The sequence below is a fragment of the Leucoraja erinacea genome, unplaced genomic scaffold (genome assembly GCF_028641065.1).
Source record: "Leucoraja erinacea ecotype New England unplaced genomic scaffold, Leri_hhj_1 Leri_91S, whole genome shotgun sequence".
Taxonomy (NCBI): domain Eukaryota; kingdom Metazoa; phylum Chordata; class Chondrichthyes; order Rajiformes; family Rajidae; genus Leucoraja; species Leucoraja erinaceus.
Window position 1 is genome coordinate 247,014 of NW_026576861.1, and position 17,987 is coordinate 265,000.

At 47.8% G+C, this 17,987-nt stretch overlaps 1 protein-coding gene across 1 annotated transcript in view; it reads left to right on the forward strand.

Annotated features, from left to right (window-relative positions):
- LOC129695037 (dedicator of cytokinesis protein 2-like) overlaps positions 1-17,987 on the forward strand; it is a 286,209-nt gene that overhangs the window by 116,082 nt on the left and 152,140 nt on the right. The window contains exons 3-5 of the mRNA XM_055631797.1: positions 957-1,035; positions 2,392-2,492; positions 3,479-3,537. Coding sequence (XP_055487772.1) covers positions 957-1,035; positions 2,392-2,492; positions 3,479-3,537 — 239 coding nt within the window. The remainder of the gene's footprint in view (positions 1-956; positions 1,036-2,391; positions 2,493-3,478; positions 3,538-17,987) is intronic.

The following is a 17,987-nucleotide window of genomic DNA, read 5'->3' on the forward strand; positions in this document are numbered from 1 at the left end:
TTCACTGGAGTTTAGAAGGATGAGGGGGATCTGATTCCTGGGATGTCAGGACTGTCTTATGAAGAAAGACTGGATAGACTTGGTTTATACTCTCTAGAATTTAGGAGATTGAGAGGGGATCTTATAGAAACTTACAAAATTTTTAAGGGGTTGGACAGACTAGATGCAGGAAGATTGCTCCCGATGTTGGGGAAGTCCAGGACAAGGGGCCACAGCTTAAGGATAAGGGGGAAATCCTTTAAAACCGAGATGAGAAGAACTTTTTTTCACACAGAGAGTGGTGAATCTCTGGAACTCTCTGCCGCAGAGAGTAGTCGAGGCCAGTTCATTGGCTATATTTAAGAGGGAGTTAGATGTGGCCCTTGTGGCTAAGGGGATCAGAGGGTATGGAGAGAAGGCAGGTACGGGATACTGAGTTGGATGATCAGCCATGATCACATTGAATGGCGGTGCAGGCTCGAAGGGCCGAATGGCCTACACCTGCACCTAATTTCTATGTTTCTATGTTTCTATCTTATAAGAATGACAATAAACAAATCTAATCTAATCTAATCTAATCTAAAATTATAAAAGAACTGGACAAGCTCAATGCTGGAAAAATGTTCCCATTGTTGGGCGAGTCCAGAACCAGGGGCCACAATCCTAGAATAAAGGGGAGGCCATTTAAGACTGAGGTGAGAAAATACTTTTTCACCCAGAGAGTTGTGAATTTGTGGAATTCCCTGCCACAGAGGGCAGTGGAGGCCAAGTCACTGGATGGATTTAAGTGAGCGTTAGATGGAGCTCTAGGGGCTAGTGGAGTCAAGGGATATGGGGAGAATCCTCCTGCACCTATTTTCTATGTTTCTATGTAAATTTCTCTCGATGCCTTCCTTACCTGCCACCCACGCTTGCTGATGCTGTCCGTGTGGAGTTTGCCTTTGATAATCATCTGATTGTATTTCCCACCTCCGCAGGGTTTTCCTACGTGCCATCAACCAGTATGCAGAAACGTTGAATAACATGTTTTTGAACAGCTCCAGTTTTGAACTGCAGGTATGCTCAAAGGAACAATGTTTTACACTGTGATACCCGCCTATCTCCACTCTCACACATAGAGCGTTCCAGCCTTTGTACTCCGACTACAGAATGTGTCATAGTCATAGAGTGATACAGTGTGGGAAACAGACCCTTCGGCCCAACCTGCCCACACCGGCCAACATGTCCCAGCTACACCAGTCCCACATGACATAGCAAAAGGATTTGAGTATAGGAGCAGGGAGGTTCTACTGCAGTTGTACAGGGTCTTGGTGAGACCACACCTGGAGTATTGCGTACAGTTTTGGTCTCCAAATCTGAGGAAGGACATTATTGCCATAGAGGGAGTGCAGAGACGGTTCACCAGACTGATTCCTGGGATGTCAGGACTGTCTTATGAAGAAAGACTGGATAGACTTGGTTTATACTCTCTAGAATTTAGGAGATTGAGAGGGGATCTTATAGAAACTTACAAAATTCTTAAGGGGTTTGTTAGGCTAGATGCAGGAAGATTGTTCCCGATGTTGGGGGAAGTCCGGGACAAGGGGTCACAGCTTAAGGATAAGGGAGAAATCCTTTAAAACCGAGATGAAAAGAACTTTTTTCACACAGAGAGTGGTGAATCTCTGGAACTCTCTGCCACAGAGGGTAGTCGAGGCCAGTTCATTGGCTATATTTAAGAGGGAGTTAGATGTGGCCCTTGTGGCTAAGGGGATCAGGGGGTATGGAGAGAAGGCAGGTACGGGATACTGAGTTGGATGATCAGCCATGATCATATTGAATGGCGGTGCAGGCTCGAAGGGCCGAATGGCCTACTCCTGCACCTAATTTCTATGTTTCTATGTTTCTATGTGTCATAGTCATAGAGTGATACAGTGTGGGAAACAGACCATTCAGCCCAACCTGCCCACACCGGCCAACATGTCCCAGCTACACCAGTCCCACATGCCCTTGTTTGGTCCAAATCCCTCCAAACCTGTCCTATCCATGTACCTGCCCGATGTTGGGGGAGTCCAGAACCCGGTGCCACACAGTTTACGAATAAGGAGTAAGTCATTTAGAACGGAGACGAGGAAACACTTTTCCCTCACAGAGAGTGGTGAGTCTGTGGAATTCCCTGCCTCAGAGGGCGGTGGAGGCAGGTTCTCTGGATACTTTCAAGAGAGAGCTAGATAGGGCTCTTAAAGATAGCGGAGTCAGGGGATATGGGGAGAGGGCAGGAATGGGGCACTGATTGTGGATGATCAGCCATGATCACATTGAATGGTGGTGCTGGCTCGAAGGGCCGAATGGCCTACTCCTGCACCTATTGTCTATTGTCGACTGTCTATTGTCATAAGACTAATCTTCTGTCCCTTCTTCTCCTCCTCACAGCTCTGGAACAATTACTTTCATCTTGCCGTGGCCTTCCTGACTCAGGAATCTCTGCAACTGGAGAACTTCTCTAACGCCAAGCGAGCAGCCATCCTCTGCAAGTGAGAATCCTCCCACTGACCGCCTGCTGTCTGCCCACCAAGTGTTGTGTTGAGGGAATCTTGTACAGTTCTATCAGACCATGAGGCTCACACATAGAGTGGATGCATCAGTCTTACGCACATGTTATGTCATATGTATAGGGCTCTGGTGAGACCACATCTGGAGTATTGCGTCCAGTTTTGGTCTCCTAATCTGAGGAAGGACATCCTTGTGATTGAGGCAGTGCAGCGTAGGTTCACGAGATTGATCCCTGGGATGGCGGGACTGTCATGGAGGAGACCCAGGACAGAAAGGTCGGATTGGGAATGGGAGGGGGATTGTTTATACTCTCTAGAATTTAGGAGATTGAGAGGGGGCTTATAGAAACTTACAAAATTCTTAAGGGGTTGGACAGGCTAGATGCAGGAAGATTGTTCCCGATGTTTGGGGAAGTCCAGGACAAGGGGTCACAGCTTAAGGATAAGGGGGAAATCCTTTAAAAGATGAGGAGAACTTTTTTTCACACAGAGAGTGGTGAATCTCTGGAACTCTCTGCCACAGAGGGTAGTTGAGGCCAGTTCATTGGCTATATTTAAGAGGGAGTTAGATGTGGCCCTTGTGGCCAAGGGGATCAGGGGTATGGAGAGAAGGCAGGTACGGGATACTGAGTTGGATGATCAGCCATGATCATATTGAATGGCGGTGCAGGCTCGAAGGGCCGAATGGCCTACTCCTGCACCTAATTTCTATGTTTCTATGTTTCTATGAAGTGCTGAGCCACCGGGAGATCAGGTTGGTTATTGCGGACCGAGTGGAGGTGTTGGGCGAAGCGATCGCCAAGCCTGCGCTTGGTCTGACCGATGTAGAGCAGCTGACTTCTCCTTCCTAAAGGAACGTCCTTCATTTCTGCAGCTGTGCCCTCTGGTCCTGGACTCTCCCACTGGGGCCAGATGAGGAGGGGTGGATGGAGCACCACGACTAACGCATGTCTTCCTACTTTCTACAGGTACGGAGATATGAGAGGTGTCATCGGAGCAGCCATCCGTGAGATGTGGTACAACCTCGGTAAGCCATTGGTTATATCGATTCTTTCCTGGTATCCCACCATCACCACCTCCATCTTTTGGAGCGAGGTTTCAACAGCAAAATGTAATCAGGTTGGGATTAGTGTAAATGGTGCCTGGTGCTCAGCATATACTAGATGGGCCGAATGGCCTGTTTGTGCACTGTATCTCTTTTTGACCCAACGTAGAACCAGGGGTTGCTTGGTGGTACAGCTGCTTTCTCACAGCGACAGCGATCCTGATTCGTTCCCGACCTCAGCTACTGTCTATGTGGAGCTTGCAGGTTTTCTCTGTGACTACAGTGGTGCTCCGGTTTCCACCCATGTCCCAAAGATGCTCGGATTTGTTGGTTCATTGGCCTCTGTAAATCACCGTGAGTGCGCAGCCATGGGTGCAAATATGGGATATCAGATACTAGAGTGTCAGAATGGACTCAAGAGCCTGAAGGATCTGCTTCAATAGACAATAGACAACAGATGCAGGAGTAGGCCATTCGGCCCTTCGAGCCAGCACCACCATTCAATGTGATCATGGCTGATCATCAGTACCCCGTTCCTGCCTTCTCCCCCCATATCCCCCGACTCTGCTATCTTTAAGAGCCCTATCTAGCTCTCTCTTGAAAGCATCCAGAGAACCGGCCTCCACCGCCCTCTGAGGCAGAGAATTCCACAGACTCACCACTCTCTGGGTGAAAAAATTTGACATCATCTCCATTCTAAATGGCTTACTCCATATTCTTAAACTGTGGCCCCTGGTTCTGGACTAGGGTTTTCCCTGGTTTTCAATCATGACCTGATTGAAAACCAGGGAAAGCTAAAGATAATAAATGGACTAGAGGGGGCAATAAAAGGAGTCTTATTATTCCGAGGCCGTGCAAAAGGCAGGCCATTAGTGGCACTAACTTCTGCATGAAAAAAGAATAAACACAATTAATGTATACACCAGCAAACAGCTCACAGCGTGCTCTCTGAATGGACAGATATAAACCATATAACAATTACAGCACGGAAACAGGCCATCTCGGCCCTACAAGTCCGTGCCGAACAACTTTTTTTTCCCCTTAGTCCCACCTGCCCGCACTCATACCATAACCCTCCATTCCCTTCTCATCCATGTGCCTATCCAATTTATTTTTAAATGATACCAATGAACCTGCCTCCACCACTTCCACTGGAAGCTCATTCCACACCGCTACCACTCTCTGAGTAAAGAAGTTCCCCCTCATGTTACCCCTAAACTTCTGTCCCTTAATTCTGAAGTCATGTCCTCTTGATGGAAGATGGTTCATTTTCCTTTGAAATACATGTGCGTGCCACAAGAACGCCGGAGCAGTCGGTGGCAGTAATCATGATCGAAGCTGTAAAAGTTTGGACGGGGGAGAGGAGTTAGTTTAAGGCCTGTCCCACGAGCATGCGACTCCATGCGGCAAGCGTGACCTAACGTGGTCGCTTGAGCCGTACGGCCTCGCGGGGCCGGTCCCACTTCGATCGCCGGAGCCGTATGGAGTTGTGCGGCACTGGTCCCGACATCGCGCGGGGCTCCGAAAAAATGACCGTGTTCAAAAATTTCGTGCTGGCAACGGCCTGCCGGCCCGCAGCCGCCTCAACACCGTACGCACCGCCTCGACGCCGTACGCAGCGTCTTGACGGCGTACGCCTAGTGTGAACACCCCGTGGACTTCGCTCGAACTTCACGTCAACTGGTACGGGATCACACCACCTCCGCGCGGCCCCCGCTTCCGGTTTGGTCACGCTTACCGCATGCAGTCGCATGCTGGTGGGACAGGCCCTGTACGGGGATCACTCGACCTCCGCGCGGCCCCCGCGCAGCCCCCGCTTCCGGTTTGGTCGCGCTGGCCGCATGCAGTCGCATGCTCGTGGGACAGGCCCTTTAGAGTCCTGCCCCATGCAGCCTTCGGCCCAAACTGTGACAAAGAATTCCACGGATTCATGGCTCTCTGACTCAATAAATTCCTTCTCATCTCCTTTCCAATGGAACGTCCTTTAATTCTGAGGCTGTGACCTCTGGTCCTAGGCTCTCCCACTGGTGGAAACATCCTCTCCTCTCCACCTCCACTCGATCCAGGCATCTCACCATTCGGTGTTGTTCAGTCTGAGGAAGGGTGGCAACCCACAGCCAACCTCTCCTATACTGCCATTGGAACGACCCCACAAAGAGCCCTCTGTTGGTTTTGGGTCGTCCTATAGATCAACTACTAGAAGGATGAGGGGGAGGGGGATCATAGAAACATATAAAATTATAAAAGGACTGGACAAGCTAGATGCAGGAAAAATGGTCCCAATGTTGGGCGAGTCCAGAATCAGGGGCCACAGTCTTAGAATAAAGGGGAGGTCATTTAAGACTGAGGTGAGAAAAAACTTCTCACCCAGAGAGTTGTGAATTTGTGGAATTCCCTGCCACAGAGGGCAGTGGAGGCCAAGTCACTGGATGGATTTAAGAGAGAGTTAGATAGGTAGCAGGTCAGGTAGCTCTAGTTGTTGGTAGGATGGTTCAGTTGCCTGATAACGGCTGGGAAGAAACTGCCCCTGAATCTGCTTTTCACACTTCTGTACCTCTTGCCTGATGGGAGAGGGGAGAAGAGGGAGTGGTCGGGGATTGGTTCAGCAAAGTTTATAAAGTCAAAAAGTATTTGTGGAATTCCCTGGGGCTCTAGAGCTCTAGGGGCTAGTGGAGTCAAGGGATATGGGGAGAAGGCAGGAACGGGGTACTGATTGTGGACGATCAGCCATGATCACAATGAATGGCGGTGTTGGCTCGAAGGGCCGAATGGTCTCCTCCTGCACATATTTTGTATGTTTCTGTTACTAAACCTTGGGACATCCAGCGGATCAACAGCACAAAATCAGATTCTTCGCTGCGTCTGGTCCTTCTCCGTCCCTCCTGTTCATTACTCGTTCTCTCTCAATCCCTACCTTCTTTGGTTTAAGAAGTTTGACGTGTCTCCCCAGCAACCCTCACCAACTTCCACAAATGTGCCACAGAAAAGCGTTTTGTCGTTTGGGAACAGGTCCATCCGAGAACGCAAGGAATTTGCAGAGAGTTGTGGACGCAGCCCAGACCATCACACAAACCAACCTCCCTTCCTTAGACTCCATCTACACCTCACGCTGCCTCGGCAAGGCCAGCAGCATCATCAAGGACCAGTCGCACCCCGGCCCCATCAGAAAAATGGACCATCCTCTCTCCATCTGGGGAGATAAACTCACAGAGTGATACAGTGTGGAAACAGGCCTTTCAGCCCAATTAACTTGCCCAAACCGGACAACAATGTCCCAGCTACACTAGTCATAGAGTGATACAGCATGGAAACAAGCCCTTCTGGTCCCACCTGCCTCCATTTGGTCCATATCCTTCCCAAATGTTGCGATAGTCCCAGCTTCAACTACCTCCTCTGGCAGCTTGTTCCATGCACCCACCACCCTTTGTGTGAAAAAGTTACCCCTCAGATTCCTTTTCCCCTTTGATCTTCCCCTTTCCCCCTGATCTTTTCCCCTTCACTTTAAACATATGTCCTCTGGTCCTCGATTCCCCTACTCTGGGCAAGAGACTCTGTGTGTCTACCCGATCTATTCCTCTCATGATTTTGTACACCCCTAAAGATCACCCCTCATCATCATGCGTTCCATTCCATGGAATAGAATCCCAGCCTACTCAACCTCCCCCTATAGCTCACACCCTCTAGTCCTGGCAACATCCTCTTAAGGAACTCATTGGAGTCCATCTACCTCATTGGAGACCTTTGAATATCTTCAATCTGACTTTACTGGAATTTAATGAATAAATTAATGAATTAATTAATTAAACAGTTAACTAATTAACTAATTAACTGATTAATCAATTAACCAATTAAGCAGCTAAATAATTAATGAATTGATTAATCGGACGGCCTGTCAACCAATTAATTAATTGAGTGGTTGATTAATTGATTAATCAATGTATTTTATTAGCCAAGTATGTTCACATACAAGGAATTTGACTTGGTGCTTCGCTCGCAAGTAACAACACGATACAGAATAGACAATTTAAAATAAAACATAATTTAAACATGTGAGGAATGAAATGAAATACCAGAGCACAAGGAGGCTACAGATTTTTGGTTATTGAGTAGAGCTACTACTGGTGGGAAAAAGCTGTTTTTTATGTCTGGCTGTGGCAGCTTTGACAGTCCGGAGTTGCCTTCCAGAGGGAAGTGATTCAAAGAGTTTGATGGAGCTTAATCCATGAGAGTGTCTAGTGGTAAAGAAAGCACATGGTATTCATGCCTTCATTACTCAAAGCATTGAATCGAAGTGTCAAGAAGACTTAATACAGTTCTGTAGCTTTGGTTAGGCCACATTTGAAGTATTGCCTGTATTTCTGATCAGGACAGATTTGTGGGCAGATGACTCTTTGTATGTTTTTATATGGGGGGTGGGTGTTTGAAAATAGGGGCAAACCGTTTTCAATCACTTGCCTCGGCAGAGATGCGACAGAGATGCAGACTAGTCGCATTTTCGCCCACCCTTGCGGCCTAACAACTTGGATTCCTGAATTTAGAAGGTGCGGAGGGGATCTTATAGAAACTTTCAAAATTCTTAAGAAGGTTGGACAGGCTAGATCAGGAAGCAGGCGATGTTAGGGAAGTCCAGGACAAGGGATCACAGCTTGATAAAGGGGAAATCCTTTAAAACCGAGATGTTAAGAACCTTTTTTCACGCAGAGCGTGGTGAATCTCTTTTGCCACAGAGGGTGTGTGGCCAGCGTGGCTATATTTAAGAGGGAGTTAGATGGCCCCTAAGGGGAAGGGGCATGGATGACATTACGGGAATGTTGGATCTCAGCCATGATCTGAATGGCTGAATGGCCTACTCACACCTAATTTCTATATTTCTATGTTTCTATGATTGGCGCGGCCTTTCGCGGAGACGGCCCAGAGCTTCAGAAGCAGGCGTGGGCAGCGCAGTGATCACTGTGGTGGATGTTTATGTTACGTTCTATCGTTCTTTTTTACTGTGCGGCTGCGTGGAAACTCAAATACCACTGTACCTAAAGGTGCATGTGACATTAAATGTGGATCTGAATCTGAATCTGAATCACACTTGGATTATTTTCATTAGAATGCCAGAGGTTGGGGGGGTACTGGTAGAAGTATATAAAATAATGAGAGGCAGAGATAGGCTGGACTGGGCCAAATGCAGACAGGTGGAGCTAGTGTAGATGGGACGTGTTGGTCAGGTTGGGCTGAAGGGCCTGTTTTCACAGTATGTGGGAAGGTTGAGCTAATGGGCCTGTTTTCACACTTTCCGCTCCAGACCTGAATATTGCATTGTTGGAACGAGGCCCAACTTGGGGTAGGGAGGGGAGAGGGGTTATGGACGATGTTAACAAAGGCAGGACTCTCAGTCCAACGAGAGATTTGTAACATTGTTGTAAGGCGAGGGAGGGAAGAATATCGGGGGACGAATAAACAACAGGGGAACATTGGGGAAGAATATCGGGGCAATCTTTAACATCGGGGGAAGAATAAACAACAGGGGAGAGACAAGACTTTGCCTTCCATCAGTGAGGAGGGGTTTGGAGATTCACTCTGATGGATGTTTATTTAATTTGCGTTAATTGTGTGCATTGGTTTTTTCATGTTTGTATGACTGCAGAGATTTAATTTCATTTGAACTCTGGAGTTTCGAAGGATGAGAGGGCACCTCATTGAAACATATAAGATTGTTATAGGGCTTGGACACACCAGAGGCAGGAAACATGTTCCCGATGTTGGGGGAGGCCAGAACCAGGGGCCACACAGTTTAAGAATAAGGAGTAAGCCATTTAGAACGGAGGCAAGGAAAGACTTTTTCTCACAGAGAGTGGTGAGTCTGTGGAATTCTCTGCCTCAGAGGGAGGTGGAGGCCGGTTCTCTGAATGCTTTCAAGAGAGAGCTAGATAGGGCTCTTAAAAATAGTGGAGTCAGGGGATATGGGGAGAAGGCAGGAACGGGGTACTGATTGGGGATGATCAGCCATCACATTGAATGGCGGTGCTGGCTCGAAGGACGGTGGTCCGTCTATTGTCTATTGTCTATTGTCTATTGTCAGCACAGACAGACTGCAGTGAGTGCTGGGGGGGGGGGAGAGAGGGAATGATTAGCCTGATGGATCAGCATGGAACCAAGCAGACGGCTCGATGCTGCCCTGTGTCAAGCTCTCTAAGTGTTTGAACTGAACTCACCCAGGCTAGTGAGGAATGCGTCACTGCATCCATCCCTGTCTGCTGCCCCTGCAGCTAGTGACAGTGCCCTGTGGTGACAGCGTATAAATCACTCGCTGCGCTGCAACCCAGACTCTGACCTGCCTTCATCACCGCACTATTTATGACTGGCTTTTATTCAATTCAAGCTTTCATCAGATGGGAAGTGTTGGACCGAACTTTGGCAGATGGAGTTTAACTGGAGTACCACGCTCAGTTTTTGGTCACAGTGCCTCCAGAAGGATGTCGTTAAACTGGAATGAGTGCAGAGAGGATTCACTGGGGATGCTACCAGGACTCAATAGACAATAGACAATAGACAATAGGTGCAGGTGTAGGCCATTAGGCCCTTCGAGCCAGCACCGCCATTCAATGTGATCATGGCTGATCATCCCCAATCAGTACCCCGTTCCTGCCTTCTCCCCATATCTCCTGACTCCCCTATTTTTAACAGCCCTATCTAGCTCTCTCTTGGAAGCATCCAGAGAACCTGCCACCACCGTCATCTGAGGCAGAGAATTCCACAGACTCACCACTCTCTGTGAGAAAAAGTGTTTCCTCATCTCTGTTCTAAATGGTTTACACCTTATTCTTAAACTGTGTGACCCCTGGTTCTGGACTCCCACAAAATCGGGAACATGTTTCCTGCCTCTAGCGTGTCCAACCCCTTAACAATCTGATATGTTTCAATGAGATATCCTCTCATCCTTCTAAACGCCAGAGTGTACAAGCCCAGCTGCTCCATTCTCTCAGCATATGACAGTCCCGCCATCCCGGGAATTAAACTTGTAAACCTACGCTGCACTCCCTCAATAGCAAGAACGTCCTTCCTCAAATTAGTGACTCGAATGGCTGACTGGCGCTGCAGGGAGCGGGTTGAGCAGGCTGGGACTCTATTCCTAGGAGCGCAGGAGGATGAGGGGTGATCGCATGGAGGTGTATAAAGTCACAAGGGTGAAGCGGGACACCAGTTCTCACGCAAAGAGTTCCTTGTTAGTAATACACAGGACAGCTCCCAAAACCGCAACCACGGGCATCCCCGACCCGAAATATCTATCCCAGGGAAGCCCCGTGACCCGCTCCTGCCGACGAACCAAGTCACGTGACCCAACCCCTAGAGCGGGGGTTCGCACCACATGTGGCTAACCACCAGGGGTCGCTACAGGACCCCCACCCCCCCAGAACCAGAGGCACGAAACCGAAAGGGAAGCCGAACAAAGTGGCTGTACATCGTACATACGTTCCCACGCACAGGGGACCCGCCCGGTACGGGCAAACTCGGGGCAACCGGGACGGCAGACACCCACGACAACAGCGAGGCTGGGCCACCTGTACCGGCTCGCTACGGTCCAAATGGGCCTGGTTCAAACAGCCACAGACACAGTCTCCCGCAGACCCCCCCCCCCATGTCCAAAACAAAAGTAGTAGGCCCATGCTGCAGCACCCGAAAGGGGGCCCTCATATGGGCGCTGCAAAGGCGAAGGAAAAGTTACAAACAGTCCATGAGAGCCAGCGGCACAAATCGGTGATAAAACGTGACATTCCCCACACGAACTCCTGAAGGCCCCGCACTGTGGCAGGCCACGGGAACTGGCGAATGGTTCTGAATGCTCTTACTCAGAGCGGGGGGAATCAAGAAATGGAGGACATATTGTAGGCTTTAGCTGAGAGGGGAATGATTTAACAGGAATCCGAGGGGGAACTGTTACACACAGAGGGAGGTGGGTGTGTGTGTGGAACGAGTTGCCAGAGGAGGTAGTTGAGGCTGGTACTATAACAGCATTCAAAAGACATTTGGCCATGTACATGGATTGGAGGGTGGCGCAGCGGTAGATTTGCTGTCTTACGGCTGCAGAGGCCCGGGTTCAATCCTGACCTCGGGTGCTGTCTGTACGGAGTTTTCACGTTCTCCCTGTGACTGCGTGGGTTTTCTCTGGGTGCCCCGGTTTCCTCCCACACTCCAAAGACGAACAGGTTTGTAGGTTAATTGGTTTGCGGTAAAATAGTTGTAAATTTCCCGGGTATATAGGATAGTGCTAGTACATGCGGTGATCGGTGGACCAATGGGCCTGTTTCCTTGCTGTTTCTCTAAAGGATATGGGCCAAACGTGAGCAAGAACTAGCTTAAATGGGGACTTATTGGGCCTGTTTCTTTGCTGTTTCTCTAAAGGATATGGGCCAAACGTGGGCAAGAAATAGCTTAAATGGGGACATTGGGTCGAAGGGCCTGTTTCCGTGCTGTATCTCTAAAGTCTAAAGAATATGGGCAAATGGGATTAGCGTACGTAGATGGGGCATCCTGGTCGGCATGGACATGATGGGCCAAAGGGCCTGTTTCTGTGCGGTGTGACTCTAGGCAGCGACAGGTAACGGAAGCTCAATGTCATCTTTCGGGGCTGCATGGGCAGTCAGGCAGCTCCTGCCAAAAGCAATTTAAAATATTACACTGACCACAGGCATGGTATCTTTGGAAGTATATGAATTCTGTCAAATAGGCCTCTTGATGTAAACATTGTCAGAGGCAGTGGGGAAAAAACACGTTCTCTCATCTCCAAGCCCAGCGCACCATCTGAATATTTAAAATGGACTTTGTTCTAAATTAATCTGTCTCGTCCCTTTAATTGTCTCCTCTTGCAATCTGTATGTGTGATCACTCACACTTCTCATCCTCTGAAGCATAAGAGTTTAAGATGTCCTTCGAAGCTTAATTACGGTTGAAATAAAAATACAATATCACTGACAGACTGAATCACTGGGTCAGACGCGTACATGAACCATGTGTAGGAAGGAACTGCAGATGCTGGTTGACACTGAAGATAATAATATTAATAATAATAATAATAATAATAATTTAATAATAATAATAATAATTTTATTTATAGAGCACTTTAAAAACAAACATAGCTGCGACAAAGTGCTGTACATCACTAATCAATGACAAAAAAAGTTAATACACACCAAAAATAACAATCAAAAGAAATAGTAGGAAAAGACACATGTAAAATAAAGAAACATCAAAAACACCACAAACAGAAGCAAAGCCTCAGGCATGGTCAAAAGCCAGGGAGTACAAATGTGTTTTAACACTGGATTTGAAGATGGACAGTGAGGGGGCCTGTCTGATGTGCAGCGGCAGGGAGTTCCAGAGTGCCGGAGCAGCAACAGAGAAGGCTCTATCCCCTCTGAGCCTCCGACTAGACCTAGATAGACACAAAAAGCTTCAGCGGGACAGGCAGCATCTCTGGACGGAGATCCCTTCAAACCTGTCCTATCCATGTACCTGTCTAACTGCTTCTTAAACGTCGGGATAGTCCCAACCTCAACTACCTCCTCCGATAGCTTGCTCCATACACCCACCGCCTTTTGTGTAACAAAGTTACCCTTCAGGTTCCTATTAAATCTTTCACCCCTCACCTTAAACCTGTGTCCTCTGGTCCTCAATTCACCTTCTCTGGGCAAGAGACTCTGTGCATCTGCCCGATCTATTCCGCTCATGATTTTGTACACCTCTATAAGATCTCCCCTCATCCCCCTGCGCTCCAAGGAATAGAGACCCAGCCTACTCAACCTCTCCCTATAGCTCACACCCTCTAGTCCTGGCAACATCCTCATAAATCTTCTCTGTACCCTTTCCAGCTTGACAATATCTTTCCTAAGTTTGCTCATAATTCAATCTAATTATGACATATGAACTTATGAATTAATATTGTGATAATAGACAACAGACAATAGGTGCAGGAGTAGGCCATTCAGCCCTTCGAGCCAGCACCGCCACTCATTGCGATCATGGCTGATCATCCCCAATCAGTACCCCGTTCCTGCCATCTCCATATCCCCCGACTATCTTTCAAAGCTCTATCTGAAAGAGTTAGTTATTAATCGATTGTTGTCTTATCTTAGCTTTCCTGTTGTTAAAAGCCAATTGTATTGCATGATGGGATTTGGCCAAAATCATCATGACAAGTTTTTTTCTTACGTAAGTTGAATAGTTCACAACTCTCTTACAAGTGTTTTATGTAAGTTGAAGAGGTTAATCTGATAAAAAGCCAGAGGATGCCATTGGGATGACTGGCTTTTAGCAAAGAGTGAAAAACAACTCCATATTTGGAGGCGGCTGATGGTTCCTGGTACATTACCTCGTGCAATTGGTATTAAGTCTGTAGGTATATTAACACCGGTTTTCTGGTATTTCTGTGTGAGTGAGTTGTTGGAGTATTCAGACTTAAAATTGTTACCTCTGGGTCTCTAGGTCCACACCCGTCAGGCATTAAATTAAAGCTTTCTATGGTCTTAAGAATTTGTACTTTGTCTATCTTTGAAGTGAACTTTTTCATATCCAGCTTCCTCTTGAAAGCATACAGAGAATCAGCCTCCACTGCCTTCTGAGGCAGAGAATTCTACAGATTCACCACTCTCTGGGTGAAAAAGTGTTTCCTCATCTCCGTTCTAAATAGCCGACCCCTTATTCTTAAACTGTGGACTCCCCCAACATCGGGCGAGGGAGTCCAATGACATATGAACTTATGAATTTATATCAATGTGGAGATGAAATCGGGTATTTTGGTGTTACTGTTGGAGGTAAAGGTGACTTCAAGAGCAGGAGGGAAGTTGAGAAGAGAGGGGCTCAAGCAGGCCAACAATAACTGTGCTGTGAATAATGCCAAAGTCAACACTTATCCATTTGTCCCATCCATATTCCACCATTCTGTGCATATCCGTGTGTTTTGTTCAAAAGTCTCTTAAACCCCACTATTGTATCGGCCTCCACTGCTGTCCCGCTGAGTTATACAAGCATTTCAAGCATGCAGGTACAGCAGGCAGTGAAGAAAGCGAATGGCATGTTGGCCTTTATAACAAGAGAAACCAAATATAGGAACAAAGAGATCCTTCTGCAGTTGTACAGGGCCCTAGTGAGACCTCACCTGCCTGGAGTATTGTGTGCAGTTTTGGTCCCCTAATTTGAGGAAGGACATTCTTGCTATTGAGGGAGTGCAGCGTAGGTTTACAAGGTTAATTCCCGGGATGGCGGGACTGTCAAATGCTGAGAGAATGGAGCCGCTGGGCTTGTATACTCTGGAGTTTAGAAGGATGAGAGGGCATCTCATTGAAACATATAAGATTGTTAAGGGCTTGGACAAACTAGAGGCAGGAAACATGTTCCCGATGTTGGGGGAGTCCAGAACCAGGGGCCATACAGTTTAAGAATAAGGAGTAAGCCATTTAGAATCAGAGGGTATCAGAGGGTATGGAGAGAAGGCAGGTACGGGATACTGAGTTGGATGATCAGCCATGATCATATTGAATGGCGGTGCAGGCTCGAAGGGCCGAATGGCCTACTCCTGCACCTAATTTCTATGTTTCTTCTATGTTTCTATGAAGGGAGATGAGAAAACACTTTTCTCACAGAGAGTGGTGAGTCTGTGGAATTCTCTGCCTCAGAGGGCGGTGGAGGCCAGTTCTCTGGATACTTTCAAGAGAGAGCTAGATAGGGCTCTTAAAGAAAGCGGAGTCAGGGGATATGGGGAGAAGGCAGGAACGGGGTACTGATTGGGGATGATCAGCCATGATCACATTGAATGGCGGTGCTGGCTCGAAGGGCTGAGTGTCCCACTCCTGCACCTATTGTCTATTGTCTATTGTCCCTTGGTAGACAAAGGTTTGAATCACATTCAACAAATGCTTTTCAAACGGACCACAACTGCACTTTATCCAACGCCAGATCCACGGCCACAAGAAGCACTTTTCAAATGTTGCGTTTACCTTCCATTTAAACCAGCATGTGCAGTTCTATCTTACACCTTTTGTAAATTGTCCCTGGTGTGTGTGTAGGGTGGCGTTAGTGTTCTGGGATCGCTGGTCGGCGCAGACCTGATGGGCCAAAGGGCCTGTTTCCACGCTGCATCTCTAAACAAAACCAAAAATCAGCCTGAAGAAGGTTGCCTACCCGAAACATCACTGATTCATATTCTTCAGAAATGCTGCCGAACCCACTGAGTTACTTTAGCACTTTGTATTCCATACTCGAAGGCTCATGAAGATCAATGCATGAGAAGCCCTCCGCACCACCATTTGAATGTACAATGCCACTCTCAAGGGTGCTACTTACTGCTGTTATATATTGCTTCCATGAAACACTTGGTCCTATTATTTTGCTATGTCAAAGGCACCATGCAAATGGAAGAGGCTGCTGTTGTGGATACTGTTCATATTACTTTATCTCCTTCAACAGTGAATGCACTTTAAAACGACTTCCCTGACTGCCAGGCGGGTTGAGATGTGCCGAGATTGTAAAATGCACTAAAGGAGAACAAATCCATCATGGCCAACTTAGTTCAGCGATCCCATTAACGCCACAGTCACATACAACCATCACAGAACCTAACCCGCCCCTTCCATCCCCTCGAGAAATGTTCTGCATGTGTTCAACTCCGAACCGCAGCAAACAATGAAAACGATGGCACATCTTCAGATACGATGGCCGCATTTAGACAATAGACAATAGGTGCAGGAGTAGGCCATTCGGCACCTTCGATAGAGCCAGCACCGCCATTCAATGTGATCTTGGCTGATCATCCACAATCAGTACCCCGTTCCTGCCTTCTCCCCATATCCCCTGACTCCAGTATCCCCTGATTTAAAAGGCTACTGTGAAGGGATATGGATATGCAGAGAGCGGAGGGATACGAATTATGATAAGAGGTGGTCTTGGTAGAGCTAATAGGACTTGATGTTTCAATCTCTGTTGTAAGTCGGCACTCTTGCGATTTGCAGTGGGATTGGAGTGGTGAAAGGTAGGGTAGGTACGTCATCAGGGTCATCAGGTGGGCAGCCTCCTTCTTTGACGTTTCATTGATGAGCCCACAACATCTCCAGAGGGCTCAACGGTGATACCTGGCGTCCCAGCTACACCCCCCTCCTGTCTTCATCTTGTAGCCCAATTGTTATCTCTCCTTTTGAGAATGGAGCGGCTGGGCTTGTACACTCTGGAGTTTAGAAGGATGAGAGGGCATCTCATTGAAACATATAAGATTGTTAAGGGCTTGGACACGCTAGAGGCAGGAAACATGTTCCCGATGTTGGGGGAGTCCAGAACCAGGGGCCACACAATTTAAGAATAAGGAGTAAGCCATTTAGAACGGAGACGAGGAAACACTTTTTCACACAGAGAGTGGTGAGTCTGTGGAATTCTCTGCCTCAGAGGGCGGTGGAGGCCGGTTCTCTGGATGCTTTCAAGAGAGAGCTAGATAGGGCTCTTAAAAATAGCGGGGTCAGGGGATATGGGGAGAAGGCAGGAACGGGGTACTGATTGGGGATGGTCAGCCATGATCACATTGAATGGCGGTGCTGGCTCGAAGGGTCGAATGGCCTACTCCTGCACTTAGCATGTCCAAGCTCTTAACAATCTTATATGTTTCAATGAGATACCCCCTCATCCTTCTAAACTCCGGAGTATACAAGCCCAGCTGCTCCATTCTCACAGCATATGACAGTCCCGCCATCCCGGGAATTAACCTTGTAAACCTACGCTGCACACCCTCAATAGCAAGAATGTCCTTCCTCAAATTGGGGGACCAAAACTGCACACAATTCCCCAGGTGTGGTCTCACTAGGGCTCTATACAACTGCAGAAGGACCTCTTTGCTCCTATATTCGATTCCTCTTGTTATAAAGGCCAACGTTAGCACTATCCTATACAATAGGGAACATTTTGAAACGTTACCCAAACCCATCAACCTGCAAACCTGTATGTCTTTGGTGTGTGGGAGGGAAGCTTTTCACTGTACATATGGCATTAAACTAAACTCAAACCGGAGCGAACACACGTGGTCACAGGGAGAAGGTACAAACTCCGTACAGACAGCTCCAGTAGCCAGGATGGAACCCGAGTCTCTGGCGCTGTGTGGCAGCAACGTTCCCGCTGCCCCACGTGCCCACCCATCTAGACAGGTCTCAAATGTCACAAATACACCAGGGATATTTGGAACCAAGTTGCCAAATAATATTGTGTGCAGTTTTGGTCCCCTAAATTAAGGAAGGACATTCTTGCTATTGAGGGAGTACAGCGTAGGTTTACAAGGTTAATTCCCGGGATGGCGGGACTGTCATATGCTGAGAGAATGGAGCAGCTGGGCTTGTATACTCTGGAGTTTAGAAGGATGAGAGGCAATCTCGTTGAAACATATAAGATTGATCAGGGCTTGGACACGCTGG